At 47.0% G+C, this 19,048-nt stretch overlaps 2 protein-coding genes across 5 annotated transcripts in view; both read right to left on the bottom strand.

The window, feature by feature from the left end:
• Positions 1–17,721, bottom strand: part of WDR88 (WD repeat domain 88) — a 37,697-nt gene extending 19,976 nt beyond the window's left edge. Inside the window, exons 1-3 of the mRNA XM_019940984.3 lie at positions 16,177–17,721; positions 5,496–5,606; positions 842–930 (exon numbers count right to left, since the gene is read on the bottom strand). Coding sequence (XP_019796543.1) covers positions 842–930; positions 5,496–5,606; positions 16,177–16,491 — 515 coding nt within the window. The 5' untranslated portion in view covers positions 16,492–17,721. The remainder of the gene's footprint in view (positions 1–841; positions 931–5,495; positions 5,607–16,176) is intronic.
• A 129-nt stretch (positions 17,722–17,850) lies between these two features.
• The window catches only part of GPATCH1 (G-patch domain containing 1), a 43,916-nt gene continuing 42,718 nt past the window's right edge, over positions 17,851–19,048 (bottom strand). For all 4 annotated transcript variants that reach the window (XM_033844536.2, XM_073795761.1, XM_033844535.2 and 1 more), the window contains one exon: positions 17,851–18,129. In XM_033844536.2, the coding sequence (XP_033700427.1) occupies positions 18,099–18,129 (31 nt within the window). In that variant the 3' untranslated portion in view covers positions 17,851–18,098. The remainder of the gene's footprint in view (positions 18,130–19,048) is intronic.

The following is a 19,048-nucleotide window of genomic DNA, read 5'->3' as shown; positions in this document are numbered from 1 at the left end:
CTCAGTCACACAAATGTGTTCTTTTATATCTGGGGCGTTAAAGGTATCATTTCTTCTGTTCTGTAATTGTCTTCTTCTAGAAGGAGCTACAACTCACAAGGATCAGTCACTTCTTTCTCTGGTCACTTGTCTATATTTTTACAGGAAAAGACTTTCGTAGCTCATCTCATTCTGAAATGCTTTCTTGTACATTTAGTAAAATAATATAAGTGTACCCTTGTCTTCTCATATTGCATGTTTCTGTGACAATCTCTGTCCTCTATGTAAGGTAAATTCCCACGAAACTTAAATTCCCACACTAGTTTTCACTAGCAGACTAATTTTGTAGCTGCTGCTCAGGATAAAAGTGAATCCACTTTAAAGCAAATCCCCTTTTAAAGGCCCGTCTCACATCTGTGTGAGGGGTAAATGCAAGTGCATCCCAGAGGCTGCCTCCCAGCCCCTAGGCTGCCTCCCAGCCCCGACGCTCCCCAGGTGACAGCTTGGGCTTCCCTCTGCTTCCTGCGTCTCAGTTTCCCCTGTGAAATGAGGTCCTGGACTGAATCGCTAGTGAGCCTCGCATCTGACCCAGTCCACAGGTGTGACTGCAGGAAATAAACTCTGTGAAGAACATTCAGACTGGCTTCAGCCACAATAAAATTTGCCTTTTTAGCATTTTAAATTTTCAAAGGGTTATCACATCTACTTGATTCTCACAGCAAAAGATGGGAACCATGAGACCGATATATGGGAGTAAGGTTGGGTATTTGCTTAAGAGACAGTGAACTGACCCGGGCGTGCTGTGTGCTGGCCTACTCTTCCCTCTCACTTTCCTGACCAGAGTAAAACGAGGGCAAGTCACCTTCTGCTGTCAGCCGTGACGCTGCATTCTAAAACAGGAGCTCCGGGCCCCGGCTCAAAATTCCGAACAACAGATCCATCCACGGCATCCTCAGGTCAGCGGGAGAGAGGGGGAGAGGGCCAGAGGTCACTGAGGTGTCGGCTGAAGCTGTGGTTGAGTTCAACATCAGCCCTGGGCTTGTCTGAGAACCTTGAGAACCTGAGAACCTTGCCCTATGACTCTCACCCAGCTCAGAGGGGCAAAAGGACTTCCCCTCCACCCCCAAAGCAGGAAGGACACCCTCGCCGGCAACCCCGGGAAAACTCCCCCTCGATCCCACAGTGGCCGATGGAAACGGGCGGCTCTGAGGGCAGAGCTGCAAACGGGTAATTTTCTCATTCTCTACCGGCCAAAGAGGCGCCACAAAATCTAGCAAGATCTTTCAAGAACTTTTTACAAGTTCCCACTGTTTGACCCAGCAATTCTATCCTGAGGGGGTCTCCCTTAAGGAGATAATCTGAGTTGTGGCATGCATGAAAAAGGTTTGTCACGTGTTAGAGGGGACAGACGGCAAACACACCGGCAACAGTCTGTGTCCACCTAAAGGGGACAGTTAAAACAAATTTGAGCACTCCCAACAGTGGGGCCCAAGCAACTCTGATCACACTGAAGGGAGATAACTGCAGAATAGGATGAGAACAGAGCAGGGTAATAACTGACAATAGGACGGGAACAATCGGGGTACCAAAGTGAAGGGTGCGTGCTGGGGCAGAGATAGAATACTTTCAGTAAGAAATGTGTCCCAGCTTTTCAGGATAAGCAGGGGTGGAAAGTCCCCTTGAAACAAATGTTATTAGTAAGACAGTGAATTCACAGAAAGGCCTTGCACTGTTATATGGAATTATGGTGCCCGGTTGGGGGAGCTTTTGGCCTGACCAGGGCAGGCCTGGGACAATTCTTCCTGATATGCAGAGACCACTTTGCATGAAGACCCCAAGCCTGCTGGGAGGCAAAGGACCCTGTGTCAGGGGTCCCCAAGACCACCCCCGGGATTGGTGATTCTCCAGGACTCACAGGACTCTGAATATAGTCGTGCTCACGGCTAAGATTTATTACAGCCAAAGGACGCAAAGCAAAATCAGCAAAGGGAAGGGTACATGGGGTGAGGTCCAGAGGAAACCAGGCACTGCTTGCAAGAGTCTCTCTCTGTGGGTCACACGGGACATGCTTAATTCCTGCAGCAACCAGTTGTAACAACATGTGTGAGGTGCTGTCTACCGGGGAGACGCACCTGAACCTCGGGGCCCAGGTTTTTATCGGGGTCGGGTGACACAGACACTGTGCAGCGTGCACCCGAATTCCAGACTCCCAGAAGGAGAGCCGGTGTAGAGCATCAACCGCGTGGTTTGCACAAACCGTCCGTGAGGCCCCTCTATCACTTAGGGAAAGATTCATACGACTATAGAACACTGTTTACCAGTCAAGTTCCCAGATGGCAGCCAAGGCCAGCCTTGCCAGTGGGCCTTTCCAAGGACAGCAGTCTCAGGCCTACCGTGCGAACTCTTTTCTGCACAGACCCAGTCCCCCAACCCCTGCTCCGTGAAACTTGAAACGGTGCGGTTGTGTTTGGGTGAACCCAGCAGGCCTTAATCAAAGCCCACCGACAGGAAGAGAGCCCAGAGAGGAATTCATGGGAGCAGGACACATTCAGGCTGGAGGCCCAGCTCACGAGCCTCGTGGCTTGGGAAGAAAGGGCTGGTTCTGACAGCCTGGGATCCAGCCTCCCTGGCTGGTGTGTTGCTCTAGGACAAACATTGTCCGGGAACTAAGAAAATGATCGTCGTGGGGCCTGGGGCTGAGGCCCACTGCGGTCCGTGCAGGGCCCCGGGGCCAGTTAAGGGCAGAACTAGAATGGACTGTGCAGGTTCAGCGTTCAATAGTGCTGCCATGTGGCCAAGAGGAGGAATAGCAACCACGGACAGATAACTCTCTTGGAAAATGTGCACAGTCATGAATGATTTGGCAGGAGATATTCAATAGACGGCAATACAAGCCAGATGTTGTTAGTGAATTCCAAAGACAGTGGAAATGTCTCTGTTTTGTATTGAGTGTTTCTTGAAATAAATGGGTCATTGGCTAGGGGTGTGAGAAGACAAATAAAGCAGTTTCCCCTTCACCGGGCATTTGGAACCAGGAATTCTTTCTGTGGACTCAGATAATTTAAGGGGAGATGTTGGTTGCACTTTGAATGAATGGGGAGGAAGGGGTTCTAATAAGTGGTTAGAAACATAAAGGAGATGTGACAATATTGGTAGCCCAAGTTTACTGTGATTATATAAACAGTTTTTCTGTATGGTTTCAATTTCATAAATGTGTGTATACATGTGCGAACAGGAAAAAGAAAAGCTACACTCCAACATTTTCATGGTAGTTAACTCAGGGTTCATGGAACAATGTTTTGTTTTCTTCTTTGTGTCTTTATGTATTTTGGTGATAAAACCGTATTACCTTCATAGTATGAGAAAAACTACCAGTGATTTTTTTTTTTACAATGATTGGAAAGAGATGTACCATATCAGAGAGAGACTGGGCACAGGACTAAGAATACTTTTTTTCTCAGCTTCTTCATACATTTATGGTCTTTCACAGTGATCTGCAGTTAGGGGAAAGGGACCTTTTTAAAAGATTAAATCAGAAGTTTGGCTTTGGGTGGGTTGAGTGGAAGGACTGGAGATGGAAGACGGTGAGAGTGGAGGAGAGAAGGGAGAGAGGCAAGGAGACACTTGCCCAAGATACTGTGACAGAGAAGGTGATGCGCAGGGTAATGGCTTAGTCATCTCCTGAGGGAGGGCTCGTGCCACGAGCTGCCGCTGGGGCAGGGAGAGCCACAGGAGGAGCCAGGAGCAGAGAAAAAGATGGGGAAAAGAGAGCCAGGAGGGGGAAAGAGGACCATTGGAGGGGCAGCCAAGGCAGGGAGACCAGAGAACTAGTGATTCTGCAACTAGGGGTGGAGGTGTGAAGGAGGGCAGAGGGACGGAGGGGGCAGCTGGAGAAGGTGGTGGCAGGGGGTAGGGCTGTGAGTAAGTCAGGTATTGAGGACGCTTGGGCAGGCTGAAGTGACGGGGTCCTGGCTGGGGCACGGAGTAGGTAGGGAGCCAGGGCAGTGAAGCTGCTGCGGGAGCCAAGGACATCTGGATGGATGGTCCCTAATCTTGGGACAACAAAAGAAAACAGGCAGATGTCCCCCTATAGAGACAGAAGCCCTCTGGCCAAAACAGACAGAAACCCCTGAGAGTCCTTCCACTGACTCAAAAGGTGAGAAGAACATGAGAAGCATCTGAAGATGACAAAGCAAAATGCACACTTGGAAAGTCACCATTCCCCCCTCCCCGTGGGTGACAACCAGCAGAGACCCCCTCACCCCCAGGCCTTCTCAGTCATCCCAGAGGGTTGGGAAAGGGCTTAGGGTTCCCAGAGGAAGCAGTGGTTTTCCCAACAAGAAGATCATGGGGATGGGTGGGGGGATGGGGGGTGGATAAGAGCCACAGAAAAGGAGAGAGTGGATGTCTGTCGGGACCTGGTATGGGCCAGGCAGGCCCTGGGGTGGCCCCAGCACACGGCTGATCCTGTGAGGCCTGGGGAGGTTTAGGGAGGCCCGGGAGGTCATGTAACCACCCAGGGTCAAACAGCTGGTAGGTCACTAATGCGGGGCCCGAACCACTTGGATAGCCCCAAACCCTCCTGCCCAGTCTGCCTGGCTTGGTACCCGCCAAGACCCAGAAGATGACCCAGAAGATGCTCCTCCAAGGTGATCCGGAGGGTAAGGAGCTATCCTCCACCTAGTTACCCAAAGCAGAACCCAGGAACCAGCCTTGACTCACTCCGCCCTGTCCCCCTCCTGCCCCTGAAGCCAGATGAGATAGCAAAACTCGGAACTGACCGTCCTTCCCCGTGGGCCCTGGCCCCGCCACACAGTCATCTGTGGCCCGGCCCCTGATGGCCACTGCCATCTCCCAGCCCTGCTCCCTCCTCACCCGCTCCCGACTGAACAGCAGTGCCCCCAGGCAGGCCCACTAGGGTCTGCTGGCTGTGCCCAGAAGACTTTGGAAGAGTTCTTGGTGGCCACCTCCCTGTAACCTCATCTGACCACCACATCCCCGTTCCTCTGCCCCTGCTTCCTGCACCCTGTGGCACTGACCTGTGCTCAGGCCTACCTCTCCCAATCACCCTTCATGGACAGGTCCCAGGTCTGGCCACTTTTCTGTCCTCTTGGGATCCCCTAGGCCTAGCCGTAATACCATCTCTGTGGATGGAACTGAATATTCCAAATGAGAAGGAGGCCCAGAGAGATAACACAGCTCAGAGACCCCAGCTAGGTCTCAGGCACAGTCTCTAACAAAAGGTGGTGAGCTCCTGGTCCAGCGGTCTCCATCCCTGCTCCCACTGTTTCTAAATTAACAGGCTGACAGCAGACACACTAACTTCATCTCTCTCTGGTGACTTGAAACTAGGGTGAGCCCTCACTTTGCTGCTTCTTCTTGCACTTTGCTCAGAAAGGTCTCTCCAAATCTTTGGGATCCTTGAATGTCTGGGAACTCAGTACCGGGGAACTCTCCACAAGAGGAGACATAAGCTTATGGGACGTTTGGGTTCCACCTAACACTGGGCCACCTACCCACAGCTTCACGGTGCAGTCATAGGAGCCACTGAGGACCTTTGTGTCATCCACACAGAAGTGACAGGAACTCACAATGTGCTGGTGTCCCCTCATAATTTTAAATGGGATCTGAAAAAAGGATAGACTGAGTGAGTTCAGAAGGTTGCAGAATACCAGATCAATAGTTTAAAAATCAACAGTATTCCTATCCACTTGCAACGAACAATCCAGAAAAAAAATTAAGAAGAAAATTGCATTTACAAAAGCATCAAAATAGGAATAAATTTAACCAAAAAAGTGTAATACTTATACTCTGAAAATTACAAAACATTGTTAAAATAAATTTTAAAAGACTTAAATGAATGGAAAAGCAACCCATGTTCATGGATTAGCAGACTTACTATTCTGATGAAAATACCCTCCAAAGTGATCTACAGATTCAACACCATCCCATCAAAATCCCAGCAGACTTCTTTTCTAAAACTGACAAGCTGATCCTGGTATCAGAGAGACAGCAGTGAGCGGTCCTGAAGAGAGATCTTAGTTCCCTGCCCAGGAATTGAACCTGGGCAGCTTGGATGAAAACCAGGAATCCTAGTCGCTAGACCACCAGGGGCTAGAGGCTAGATGCAAACTTCCCCTGGCCCTTGCCCCATTTGAAAAATGAATTTCTCAAAGGGGCAAAAATTGTAAAAACAGGTCCAAAATTTACGATTAGAGACACAGCACAACAAGTGGGAGAGCACACAGAGAAACAGTTTGTTTATTTAAGACAGAAGCAGGGCAGAAATACACACCTGGAGAGAGAGAAAGACTGTGGGCGTCCCCCCTAATGAGGAGGAGTGCAGGAAAGAGGCAGTTAAATCATTTATAAAGGGCAGTTCTTCCACATCTTTGTTTACCTTTGGCCAGCTTTCTTAGTTCTTTTCCCACATCTGACTTGTTCTAGGACACTCCCCAACATGCATGCACATCGTTTTGTCAAGATGGATTCCAGCGCAGAGGCTTGTGGAGGCTTGGCGTCACCTGTTATGGGGTGGTGGGCCCTCCTTTTTGAACCCCAAGGAGTCTTTCTGCACCTGTGCAGTCAGGGAGTTTTCCTTGACCTCAGGAGTGGTCGTCTTATCTTTTTACTCCAGCAGAGCTCAGCTCCTGCCATTAACCTCCTCCTTGGAGTGTCCAGGGAAAACAAAGCTTCGATTGTACTCCACTTGACAAAAACCAGCTGTTCAGCCCAGGGGCCCATCTACCTCCTACCTCAATCCTAAAATTTATACAGAAACTCAAGGGAAGCAGAATAGCCAAAAAAAATCTTGTAAAGGAACAAAGGTAGAGGTCTCACAATTTCCAACTTCAGAACAATTTTCAAAACATACAAAGAGACAGTAATCAAGACAGTGTAGTACTAGCATAAGGACAGACATACAGATGGATGAAATAGAACTAATAATCCAGAAATAAGCACTCATATTTTTGGTCACCTGATTTTCAACAAGTGTGCCAAGATAATTAAAAAGGGAAAGAAAAATCTTTTCGACAAATTGTGCTGGGACGAGTGAATATCCACATGCCAAAGAATGAAGTTGGACCCTTACCTCGTACCATATACAAAAATTAACTCAAAATGGATCAAAGACCTAAATGTGAGAGCTAAAATTACAAGGCTCTTAGAAGAAAACATGGGTGGAAACCTTTGTGAATTTGCATTAGTCAGTGGTTTCTTAGATATGACAACAAAAGCAAAAGCAGCAGCAGCAACAACAACAACAATGATAAACTGGACATTATCAAAATAAAAAACTTCTGTGCTTCAAAAGACACCATCAAGAAAGTGAAAAACAACCCACACGATGGAAGAACATTTTTGAAAATCATATACCAGGTAAGGGACTTGTGTCTAGAATACGTAAAACACACTTAAAACTCAACAGTAAAGAAACAAACAATCCAATTTTAAAATAGGCAAATGATTTGAATAGGCCTTTCTCCAAAAAAGATATGTGACTAATCTATAAGCACTTGGAAACGTGCTCAACATCTTAAGCCATTAGGGAAATGTAAATCAAAACCATATTGTGTAAAGAGAGTAAATCCTAAAAGTTCTCATCACAAGGAAAAAAATATTATCGATCTCTTTCATGTTGTATCTATATGAGATGATGGATGTTCACTAAACCTATTATGGTAATCATTTCATGATGTATGTAAGTCAAAACATGTTGTACACCTTAAGCTTATGCAGTGCCGTATGTCAATTATACCTCGATAAAACTGGGGAAGAAAAGACATTCGATTATAGCACCTAAATATAAAAAACAGAACAAACCAAACAAACAAAGAAACATATTGAGCTACCACTTCATACCTAGTTGAATGTCTGTAATCAAAAAATCAAACAATAGGGCCTCCCTGGTGGCACAGTGGTTGAGAGTCCGCCTGCCGATGCAGGGGACACGGGTTCGTGCCCCGGTCCGGGAAGATCCCACATGCCACGGAATGGCTGGGCCCGTGAGCCATGGCTGCTGAGCCTGCGTGTCCAGAGCCTGTGCTCCGCAGCGGCAGAGGCCACAACAGTGAGAGGCCCACGTACCGCAAAAACAAAACAAAACAAAACAAAAACAAAAACAAAAAAATCAGACAATAACAAGAGAAATCGGAACTCTCATATAGGGCTGGTGTGAATGTAAAATCGTGCAGCCACTTTGGAAAATAGTTCAGCAATTCCTCAAAATTTAAACATATGTGTTAGCTTATGATCCAGCAACTTTACTCCTAGGTTTTTACCTAAGAAAAATGAAACCAAATGTCCACATAAAAACTTGAACATGGGCATTCATAGAAATATTATTCATAATAATCAAAAATTGGAAACACCACACACCTATGGTCAAGTAATCTTCAACAAAGGAGGCAAGAATATACAATGGAGAAAAAACATTCTCTTCAGCAAGTAGCGTGGGGAAGCTGGACAGTTACATGTAAAACAATGAAGTTAGACCACTCCCTCTCACACCATACACAAAAAATAAACTCAAAATGGCTTAAAGACTTAAATATAAGACATGACAGCATAAAACTCATAGAAGAGAACATAGGCAAAACATGCTCTGATGTAAATCATAGCAATGTTTTCTTAGGTCAGACTCCCAAGGCAAAAGAAGTAAAAGCAAAAATAACCAAATAGGACCTAATCAAACTTATAAGCTTTTATGCAGCAAAGAAAACCATAAACAAAATGAAAAGACAACCTATGGAGTAGGAGAAAATATTTGCAAATGAAGCTGCAACTGACAAGAGCTTAATTTCCAAAATATACAAACAGCTCACAGGACTCAACAACAAAAACAAAACAAACAGCCCAATCAAGAAAAGGGGCAGGGGCTTCCCTGGTGGCGCAGTGGTTGAGAGTCCGCCTGCCGATGCAGGGGACACGGGTTCGTGCCCCGGTCTGGGAAGATCCCACATGCTGCGGAGCGGCTAGGCTCGTGAGCCATGGCCGCTGAGCCTGCGTGTCCGGAGGCTGTGCTCTGCAACGGGAGAGGCCACAACAGTGAGAGGTCTGCATACAGAAAAAAAAAAAAAAAAATGCTGAAAGAAACGAGAGGAAAAAACACCTTACCTATAGAGGAGCAAGGATAAGCCTGACATCCAGCTTCTCCTCAGAAACCATGCAAGTAAGAAGAGACTGGGGACTTCCCTGGTGGCACAGTGGTTGAGAGTCTGCCTGCAAATGCAGGGGACACAGGTTCGAGCCCTGGTCTGGGAGGATCCCACATGCCGCGGAGCAACTAGGCCCGTGTGCCACAACGGCTGAGCCTGTGCGTCACAACGGCTGAGCCTGTGCGCCACAACCTCTGAGCCCACGTGCCACAACTATTGAAGCCTGCGCACCTAAGGCCTGTGCTCCGCAACAGGAGAAGCCACCGCAATGAGAAGTCTGTGCACCGCAACGAAGAGTAGCCCCTGCTCGCTGCACGCAGCAACGGAGACCCAACACAGCCAAAAATAAATAAATAAATATTTTTAAAAGAATAGACTGAAATATTTTAAGTATTGAGAGAAAAATATCACCAACCTAGAAATTTGTATCCTGCAAAATTATCCTTCAAAAGTAAAGGAGAAATAAAGACTTCCTCAGACAAACAAAAACTGAGGAAACTTGTTACCAGTAGATCCCCCTTGAGAGAAACGTTAAAAGTTCTTTAGAAAAAAGAAAAAAAAAATTAGAAAAAAAAAAAAAAAAAAAAAAAAAAAAAAAAAAAAAGTTCTTTAGAGAGGAGGAAAATGACATAGGTCAGAAACTCAGATCTTCATAAAGAAAGGAAGAGCATCAAAAAAAGAGAAAAGTGAAGGTAAAAGAAATATTTTAATTGTTCTTATTCCTAATTGATCTAACAGATAATAGTTTGTTCAAAATAATAATAGCAACTACATATATATGTATATATGAAATAAATGACAGCAATGAAAGGGTCAAGAGGGAGGAATTAGAAATATTTTGTTACTTTAAGGTACCCACACTACCCATTAAGTGGTATAAGGGCTATTGAAAGTAGACTTGAATTAACTATAAATGTAAACTATAAATGCAAACTCTTGGGCAACCACTTTAAAAAGTAAAAAAGAGGTACATCTGATATGCTAAGAAAGGAGAGAAAATGAAATCACATAAAATACTCAATTAAAATTGCAAAGGGCAGGGACTTCCCTGGAGGTCCAGCAGTTAAGACTCTGTGCTTCCAATGCAGGGGGCATGGGTTCAATCCCTGGTCAGGGAACAAGCCGGTGCAAGCCGCGTGGCACGGCCAAAAAAAATAAAAAAACAAGGGCAACAAATAAAAAACAGTGACAAATACGGTAGTTATTAATCTGACTATATCAACAATTGCTTTGAATGGTCTAAATGCACCAATTAATAGACAGAGACTGTCAGAGTGGATCAAAAAACAAGACCCAACAATATGTTGTCTACAAGAAACCCACTTTAGATATAAAGACACATATAGATTAAAAGTAAATGGATGAAGAAAAATATACCATACTAACACTATCAAAAATTTCAGACAGAGCAGACTTCACAGCAAGAAAATTTATCAGGGCTAAAGAGGGACATTACATAATGATAAAAAGGTCAATTCTCCAAGAAGGTATGGTAATCCTTAATGTGCATGTGCAGAACACCAGAGCATCAAACTACGTGAGGCAAAAACTACTAAACTTGCAAAGAGAAATTGATGAGTCCACTATCATAGTTGGAGATTTCAGCACCTCTCTATGAGAAATGGACAGATCCAACAGGCATAAAATTAGTAAGAATACAGAGGAATTCAACAATATCAATCAACTGGATATAATAAACATTTATGGACTGCTTCATCCAACAATAGCAGAATACATGTTCTCCTCAAACTCATATGGAATATTCACCAATATAGACCACGTTCTAGGCCATAAAACACACCTTAACAAATTCTAAAGAACAGAAATCATACAATGTCTGCTCTCAGAATACAATGGAATTAAACGAGAACTCAATAACAGAAAGATGGTTGGGATATACCAAAATATATGGAGACTAACACTTCTAAATGACACATGGGCCAACGAAGAAATCTCAAGAGAAGTTTTAACGTATTTTGGGACTTCCCTGGTGGCACCAGTTGTTAAGAATCTGCCTGCCAATGCAGGGGGCACAGGTTCAAGCCCTGGTCCCGGAAGATCCCACATGCCGTGGAGCAACTAAGCCCGTGCGCCACAACTACTGAGCCTGCGCTCCAGAGCCAGTGGGCCACAACTACTGAGCCTGCGCTCTGCAACTACTGAAGCCCGCGCACCTAGAGCCTGGCTCTGCAACAAGAGAAGCCACTGCAATGAGAGAAGCCCGTGCACCGCAACGAAGATCCAATGCAGCCAAAAATAAATAAATAAAAATTTTAAAGTTTTAACATATTTTGAACTAGACAAAAATGAAAATACAACTTACCAAACTTTGTGGGATGCAGTGAAAGTAGTGCTTAAAGGGAAATTTATAGCATTGAATGCATATATGAAAAAAGAAGGAAAATCTAAAATCAATCATATAAACTTCCACCTTAAGAAAGCAGAAAAAGAAGAGCAAATTAAATCCAAAAGAAGTAGGAGGAAAAAAATACTAGGAATTGCAGCATAACTCAGTGAAATTGGAAACAGGAAATCAATAGAGAAAATCAGTTAATACAAAAGCTGACTCTTTAAAAAGGTCAATAAAATTGATAAGCCTCTAGCCAGGCTAAGAAAAAAAGAGAGAGAACACAAATTACTAATATCAGCACAGGGGGTAGGGAGGTGTCCAGGATGTAGGGGTACTGCAAAGAAAAAAAATGTTGCCTGCTCTTCCAGTTCTACAAAGACCAAGCCATTAGCCACTGCAGTGGCCCACAGACAGTGCACCTGAGGGGAATTCAAGACAGAGAAAAACAGGAAGCATTCTGTGCTTTGGATACACCAGCTCCTACATGGTTAAGACGCGTATTTAAGGAACATTTAAATGATCCCAGTTTTTCCATCTTCTTCCCATACACAGAAAAGCACTAAAATCATTAACTTGAGATGTCTGTTCTTTGTGATCAACAGTAAGCTTTCTATGCTTGACTGCATGTTTTTCCCAGCAAAATGTTCATATACCCTGGCTCCTCCTTTACCTCTCTGGAGCCGTCCCTCAGAGCTATCCGAGAGGTTGTCTCCCATGCTACAGTCTGCAGTAAGGTCCAGGAATAAAAGTGAACTGGTAACTTTACACTGTGCATTTTTCTTTAAGTTGACAGTGCTGGGAGGAGGGATCTGAGGCTCTGCCGCCAGTATGGGGGGACAAGGTTGGGGTGAGGCGAGTAAAGTCCGAGGTGCAGGGATGAGGGGAGGCGGGGGTCTAGGGTAGGGGAGCGGTTTCGGGGTTGTGGGGAACACGGGGCTGTGGGAAGGCGGGAGTGAGACGGCCCTTCGGCTCTGGGTAGCTGGAAGAGGTGGGACAGGAACTGGGCAGCCAGCAGACGAGATGCGAGGCGCCAGGTCGGGGCTGGGCCGCCAGGGGGCGCAGGCAAACCGAGCGAGGCGGCGGGCGCGGGGCGGGTCAGGGGGCGGGGCCTGGACTGCAGGCTGCCAGCAGCCCAGGCCGATTGCGGGGCCCAGGACGAGACCCGGTCAGTGGTCTGCTCCAGGCTCCACCACCAAAGCCTGCGCCTTGGGGTCGAGACAGCCGACCCTCAGTTCCCTGCTCTGCAGCTGTCTCTGCCTCGAGGCAAAGCTCTCGGGGCTTCGTTCTTTTTCTCATCACAAAAACAGAACTTTGGTATGGGAAAACAGCAAGAGCGGGGAAATCCCTCCACCCCCTTACGGACCTTTCTGGGCAGAGTACTTTGGAGTGCATTATGGAGAGGGAGCCCCAGGAGCCACGCAGAGAAGTTCCACACTCTTGTACTCTAGGTACATTGTCCGAGGCCCTAACAAAACTAGCATATAGAAGACAGTCCGATGTTTGTAAAAGCAAAAAATGTGAGCTTTTTTAGGTATATGTAGCGTCCCACAAATATGTTCTACAAATCTGCCTGCGCCTCCCTGGCCGGGCCTTGATCGCGGTGCCGCGGTGCAGCAGGAACCGGGGAGAAAAGACCCCAGACCAGGAGTGCGCTTGGCGGGCTCCTGCTCCCAGGGACCAGGGTGGGAGATGGGGCAGCCACTGCACAGGCGGCACGCGATGCCAGGTTAGGGCCAGAGCCAGGTGAGCGCTGCTTTAGACCGAGGGCAGGGAGAGACACCCGCCCCCTCTGGGGGAGGGGGACAAAACGAGGACACCGGAGGCCGGACAGACGGGCTTGAACGTCAGCGAGTCAGATGGAAGAGGAGAGAGATGAGGTAGAGCCGAAATGGCTGGGAAGGTCATGGTCAGATCTCCTGACTTCCTCTTAAATGTGCCAGGGAGCCAAGGAGAGGTTTTGAGCCAATTATTTTTAAAATTTGTGACACATCCATGTGTGCATGTGCCTTGTTTAAAGGCCAAGAATGAAGAATTATCATTGAGAATGTTCTTTAGCAAACCATCTCAGATTGTTGGATGAAAGCACCTGGAACATTATGATTCTTGCATGGTGCACCTTCACTTCAAAAGATAATTTGTTAACATTTTCACTGAGCTAAACAACTGCATTAACCTTGCTGTGTAAACACTTCCAAGGTGTACTGTTTTCAGTCACTGCTCCCCTGTTTATTCTAAACTGCTTTTTCTTACTCCAGTTCTTAATTCTGACTTTTTTGTTGTTTGCCACAGTATTCCCTTGAGTAACTTTTTCCTCAAAGAGAGGCATCCTTTCTGAGTTTTTGCAGCTCTGAAGAAAATGTCCTTTTGTTGGCTTTGTCAGGGACCAACAGTTTGGCCAGGCAGAGAATACTTTAGGTATACTTTTCTCTATATACTGGGCCTGTCGAATGGCTGTCTCGGCCAGTCCACCACAGAAAAGAATACTTTTATCCCAGAGCTTTATATAACTTCTCAACTTCTGTTAACCTAATGGATCATAAAAACCCCAGGCCAAAAAAAATCTTAAGCCACCAGAATGTGCATGCACTCAAGACTGGTTAAATCCATCAGGGGGCAGCCAGCCAATGGAATACTCTCCACAAAAAAAGAACAAGGAAGCTGTTTCCTTACTAATATAGAGAGACCTCGAGACTTCCCTGGTGGTCCAGTGGGTAAGACTCCGTGCTCCCAACGTAGGCGGCCTGGGTTCAGGTTCGATCCCTGGTCGGGGGAACTAGATCCCGCATGCCTACCACAACTAAGATCCTGCATGCCACAACTAAAACCCCGTGCAGCCAAAATAAATAAATATATATATTTTTTAAATATGGAAAGATCTCTAAAATAAATTTTAAAAAAGTTTAAAAACTAGGTGCAGAAGAGGTCTAAGGTATGCTTCCATTTATGTAAAAAAACGGAGGGGTCAGAATATACATGTATGTGCTGGTATGTGCATAAAATATCTCTGTAAGGATGCAGAGGAAACTAGAAACATTTGTTGCCTCCATAGAGGGAAAGAGGGTAGTTGGGGGGGGGGGGTGCTAGGGAGACTCTTTTTAAAAATTTATTTTATTGAAGTATAGTTGATTTACAGTGTTAGTTTCTGGTGTACAGCAAAGTGATTCATTTCTATATATAATCCCAAATCCATCCCTCCCCCACCCTCCCTCCCCCTTGGCAACCACATAGAGAACACACTATGTCCGTGGGGAGACAATTGTAAAAACAAAAAATGCCCACAAACCTTTTTTATCTATTGAATTTGGATCTTGGGGGTATTCTATGGAGAACAGAAATAAAATACAACTCCTATGCTCTCCTTTAATTTTACTTAAAAATCAGAATAACTGTCACAAATAAAAGCAAGGAAAGCACTGGCACACACTGCTTTCTCTTCCAACAGACTTCCGCATGGAGACCCCAATGCACCCCTGTGGTGGCCTGGCCGAGACAGTCAGCCATTCGGCAGGCCCAGTTGTGGACTCAGCTCTGAGGTCCTCTGACCGCTGGAGAAGCCTCCATCTCAGTCTGATCGCAGGCTTTTCCATCTGCATTGGAAAAGGGACAGCCTTGCTCCTATCCTTGCAGTGCAGGCATTCACCACTTGTAGGTTTTATTTCCCTCCAATCTTGCAGTGAACTTGACTATGTCTTTTCTTTCTTTTTTTTTTTTTTTTTTTTGCGGTACGCGGGCCTCTCACTGTTGTGGCCTCTCCCATTGCGGAGCACAGGCTCCGGACGCGCAGACTCAGCGGCCATGGCTCACGCGCCCAGCCGTTCCGCGGCATGTAGGATCTTCCCGGATCGGGGCACGAACCCGCGTCCCCTGCATCGGCAGGCAGACTCTCAACCACTGCGCCACCAGGGAAGCCTTGACTATGTCTTTCCACATGAGCGCTCCAGTCTTTCTTCGGCCCAGGGACGTTTCACTGTTCCCTTCTGCATTTCTTTCCTCCTCCTGCCCCCTCCCCCCACCCCAATACCTCATACATTTACTGGCTCTTCTGCATCTCCCCTGCCTTCCTCTTCTCTCATAATTATTGTTCCTTTATATTTTTTCTCTCCCACGAGCTTGTTTTCTAATTTTCTGTTCCAGTTCTCTGCTCTGATTTGAAAGCCTCCATGGAGGATCTTCGTTTGGAAATCCTCTTTTTCATCCCCAAGACTTCTCTCTGTTCACAGATTATTTCTTCTTCCCAGCCACCGGCCTTCTTTTCATCAATGCATTGTCTCTCAAATATCATTTAGAATACTAAGTAGTGTTTGGGGGGGTTTATTTCTGTATTATTCTTCTTCTAAGTTTTCTGTTGCTTCTAGTGCTGTTTCATGGGTGACAGGGCTCCCTCACTGACCCCGGGCATGCACTTGGGAGTGTCACCATGGGGACATTTGGGAGGCTCAGCCGGAGCCCACAGGGTCTGGGTTGGGTAGGGTTCCCCTCCCCCAGGATGGTTTCCCTGGGCCACCCAGCTTCTCCTCCAGCTGCCCCCCCCCCCCCAGCCACTCTGCCCACTAGGTGTGCCTGGGGCAGGGGGTTGGGCCCAGGCCTAGCAAGCCAGGTGGCTCCCTCCCAGGCCCCCTTGCCAGCTCTTGAGCTCTCCGCACCTGTTGGGAACAAGCCACACCCCCTCCCCTTGGGGGCGGTTCTGACCTTGGAGAGGGGTTCCTGGTCGCCCCAGAACGCTGCCTTCTCAGGCATCCAGTGCTTCTTCGGCGGTGGCAAGTCATTGCCCACGGCCAGGGGGTTAAGCGAGGACAGCAGCCGGCCCCGCCGCGCCTCCAAGAGCAAGAGCTTGAAGCGGCCGCAGGCCCTGACCAGGGCTACCCAGGGCAGCTTGCGGGGCCGATGCGCACTGTCGCGGATGTGGAGCGAGGACAGCTGCACGTTACTTCTCCGGAGCGCTGTCTTCCCGTCCTGGTCCAGGGCTTTTGCGGAGCTGGGGGCGCCCGGGGGCTGGGAGGCCATCTCGGAGCCCGGCCTGGCCACGAACGGTGGCGCCACGCGCCCGCGCCCCCACCTTGGGACCCACGCGCCCTTCCTGAGCCCGGAGATCTCGCTGCTTCCGCTCAACGCCCAATACGGTTAGCCACAGAAAAATGGCCAAATGTGTGAAACCGGCGGCCCCATCCTCGCGGCCTCGCTTAGGGTCTTCCTGGCTCCGCCTCCCGGAATGATCTGTGTCTTCTGCCTTTGAAGGGGCCTCCTGGCCAACCCACTTCACCGTCAACAACAGAGAAACGGTCCATAAATTATAGAATGTGCCCAGGATTAATTAAGATGCAGCTGTTAGGGGTAGGTACACAAAATATAGAAGCACGTGAGGGAAACACCTGTCATAATGCCAATGAAATACCAAAGAACAAAATGTCACCTCTTGGGACTACCCTGGTGGTGCAGTGGTTTAGAATCCGCCTGCCAAAGCGGGGACACAGGTTCGATCCCTGGTCCCGGAAGATCCCACATGCCGCAGAGCAACTAAGCCAGTGCGCCACAACTACTGAGCCTGAGCTCTAGAGCCTGACGAGCCACAACTACTGAAGCCCGTGCACCTAGAGCCCGTGCTCCACAACAAGAGATGCCACCGCAATGAGAAGCCCGCGCATGGCAACGAAGAGTAGCCCCCACTCACCGCAACTAGAGAAAGCCCGCGCGCAGCAACGAAGACCCAACACAGCCAAAAATAGATTAATTAATTTTTTAAAAAACACTTAAAAAAAAAAAAGTCACGTCTTGTCCGGGGGCAGACTCAATGCTAGAAAATGACTGCATGGAATTATAACAAAAGAGCAAGGGTTGTCAACCCTGGCAGGTAGAAGTAGAAATGATTTTCTTCCTTCTTTCTCCTTTTACAATTGTTCTGATTTTTCTACGATGTTACTTTGATAATAGAAAAAAACCTCTGCACTCTACTTTTTCTAAAGGTCTCATCTGGGCAGATGAGGCAGCCTCAGAGCAGGGACCCAGGGCTGCAGTGCAAAGACCTGGAGCTTGTGTGACCCAGGGTGTGGGCGCACTCTTCCACTCTTGGTCCCAGTGCTTTTCTCAGACACTTTGGTGGCATCTACCCCGAGAGGCTGAGGCCACCTGCCAGGATCCTGGTACTGTGCTGCCCACTTGGCTCCTGGCCACCAGCACCAACCACATGAGGGAGGAACCACACTCCCCAGGAAAACATGGGAAAGCGACCACCTCCCTCCCACACGGGTCCTTAAGTAAGTCAGGCTGTCCTTATCTGAACCTGGCTTTCTTCACAACAAAACCAGAGAAAAGCCTTTGCTTTTCATTTTTTTTTTAAAGTTTCAGGAAATGAAAAATCAAGAAAAAAACAGAAAAATTTCATTTTAATTAAACTGTACAGTCTGAGTTTTTTCCTCTGACACTAAAAGAAGTTAAAAATAGAAATTTAAGCAACCTTCCAAGGCAAGCTTTGAAATGTCAAGGTTTTAAAAAAAAATTATTTTACAGCAAAAATTTACAAATAAATACAATCTGTACAATCTATTAACTGAGTGACCAATGAACTTCCATCCTGGAGGAGATCTGGTACTGGGACAGGCCAGGGCAGAATTCAATTACTGCCTTCTTAGTGGAAGACGCTTCAGCCTAGAAAAGGAAATAAAAGAGAGAGAGGAGGAAAGTTAGATACAAACAGAAAAACCAGACAGTTCAGCAGGGGAGAAGAATGCCAGGCCTCTCCCTGAGCCAAAGTGGCACAAAATACAGAGGATGACCCACACCATGAAAGAAAGTACCGTTTAATCCGCACTCTTAAGATTCTGTTCCCCCCAAGACACACAGAGAGACTCACTCCTCCACATCTCATATTAAGACCCATTTATAAAAGCAAGTTCCAATCCTGGTTGCACACACCTATCTCCTGTATGACCTTTGGAAGGAACTAAAAAAACAAAAAACAAAACCATGTTTGCTCCAGGGCCAAAAGCTCCTGAGCCGTTAGTCTTAAATCTCAGCTTTGTGCACACAAGAATGTTCACGGCAGCTCTATTCATCAAGAAGAGCTGGGTCACAATGACTCCAGATTCGCGCTCTACAGCCCCTAAGTGGAAAACCAAATGCCCCCAACAACGGAACAGACGAATACTCTGTGGTGTATCCCATAAAGGAATACTCTATGGCAATGAGAACGAACCAGCTGCTCTACACCAATACAGAGGAATCTCACAAGCCAGATGCAAGAGTTCATAGTGCATGGGTCCCTTAAATAAATCTGAAACACAGGCAAGAGTAATCAGCGGTGACAGAAGCCAGAGTGGTTACCTCTGGGGGGCGGGGGTGGGGATGCTAAGTGGGAGGGGCTTCTGGAGTGCTGGTTTATTCCTTGCTCTAGGTATGTTCAGAGAGTGAACACGCACGGAGCTGGGAACTTACAGTGTGAATGCACTATAGAGTGTAATTAACTGTATGTTTCCACGTCTGTGAAATTCTAGAATGGGCAAAGCTAACTTACAGGGACAGCAGGAAGATCAGTGTCTCCTGGGGAGGGGATGGAGGGGGCAGACTG

This window comes from Tursiops truncatus, chromosome 19 (genome assembly GCF_011762595.2).
Source record: "Tursiops truncatus isolate mTurTru1 chromosome 19, mTurTru1.mat.Y, whole genome shotgun sequence".
NCBI lineage: Eukaryota > Metazoa > Chordata > Mammalia > Artiodactyla > Delphinidae > Tursiops > Tursiops truncatus.
This window is presented reverse-complemented; position numbering and strand designations above follow the sequence as displayed.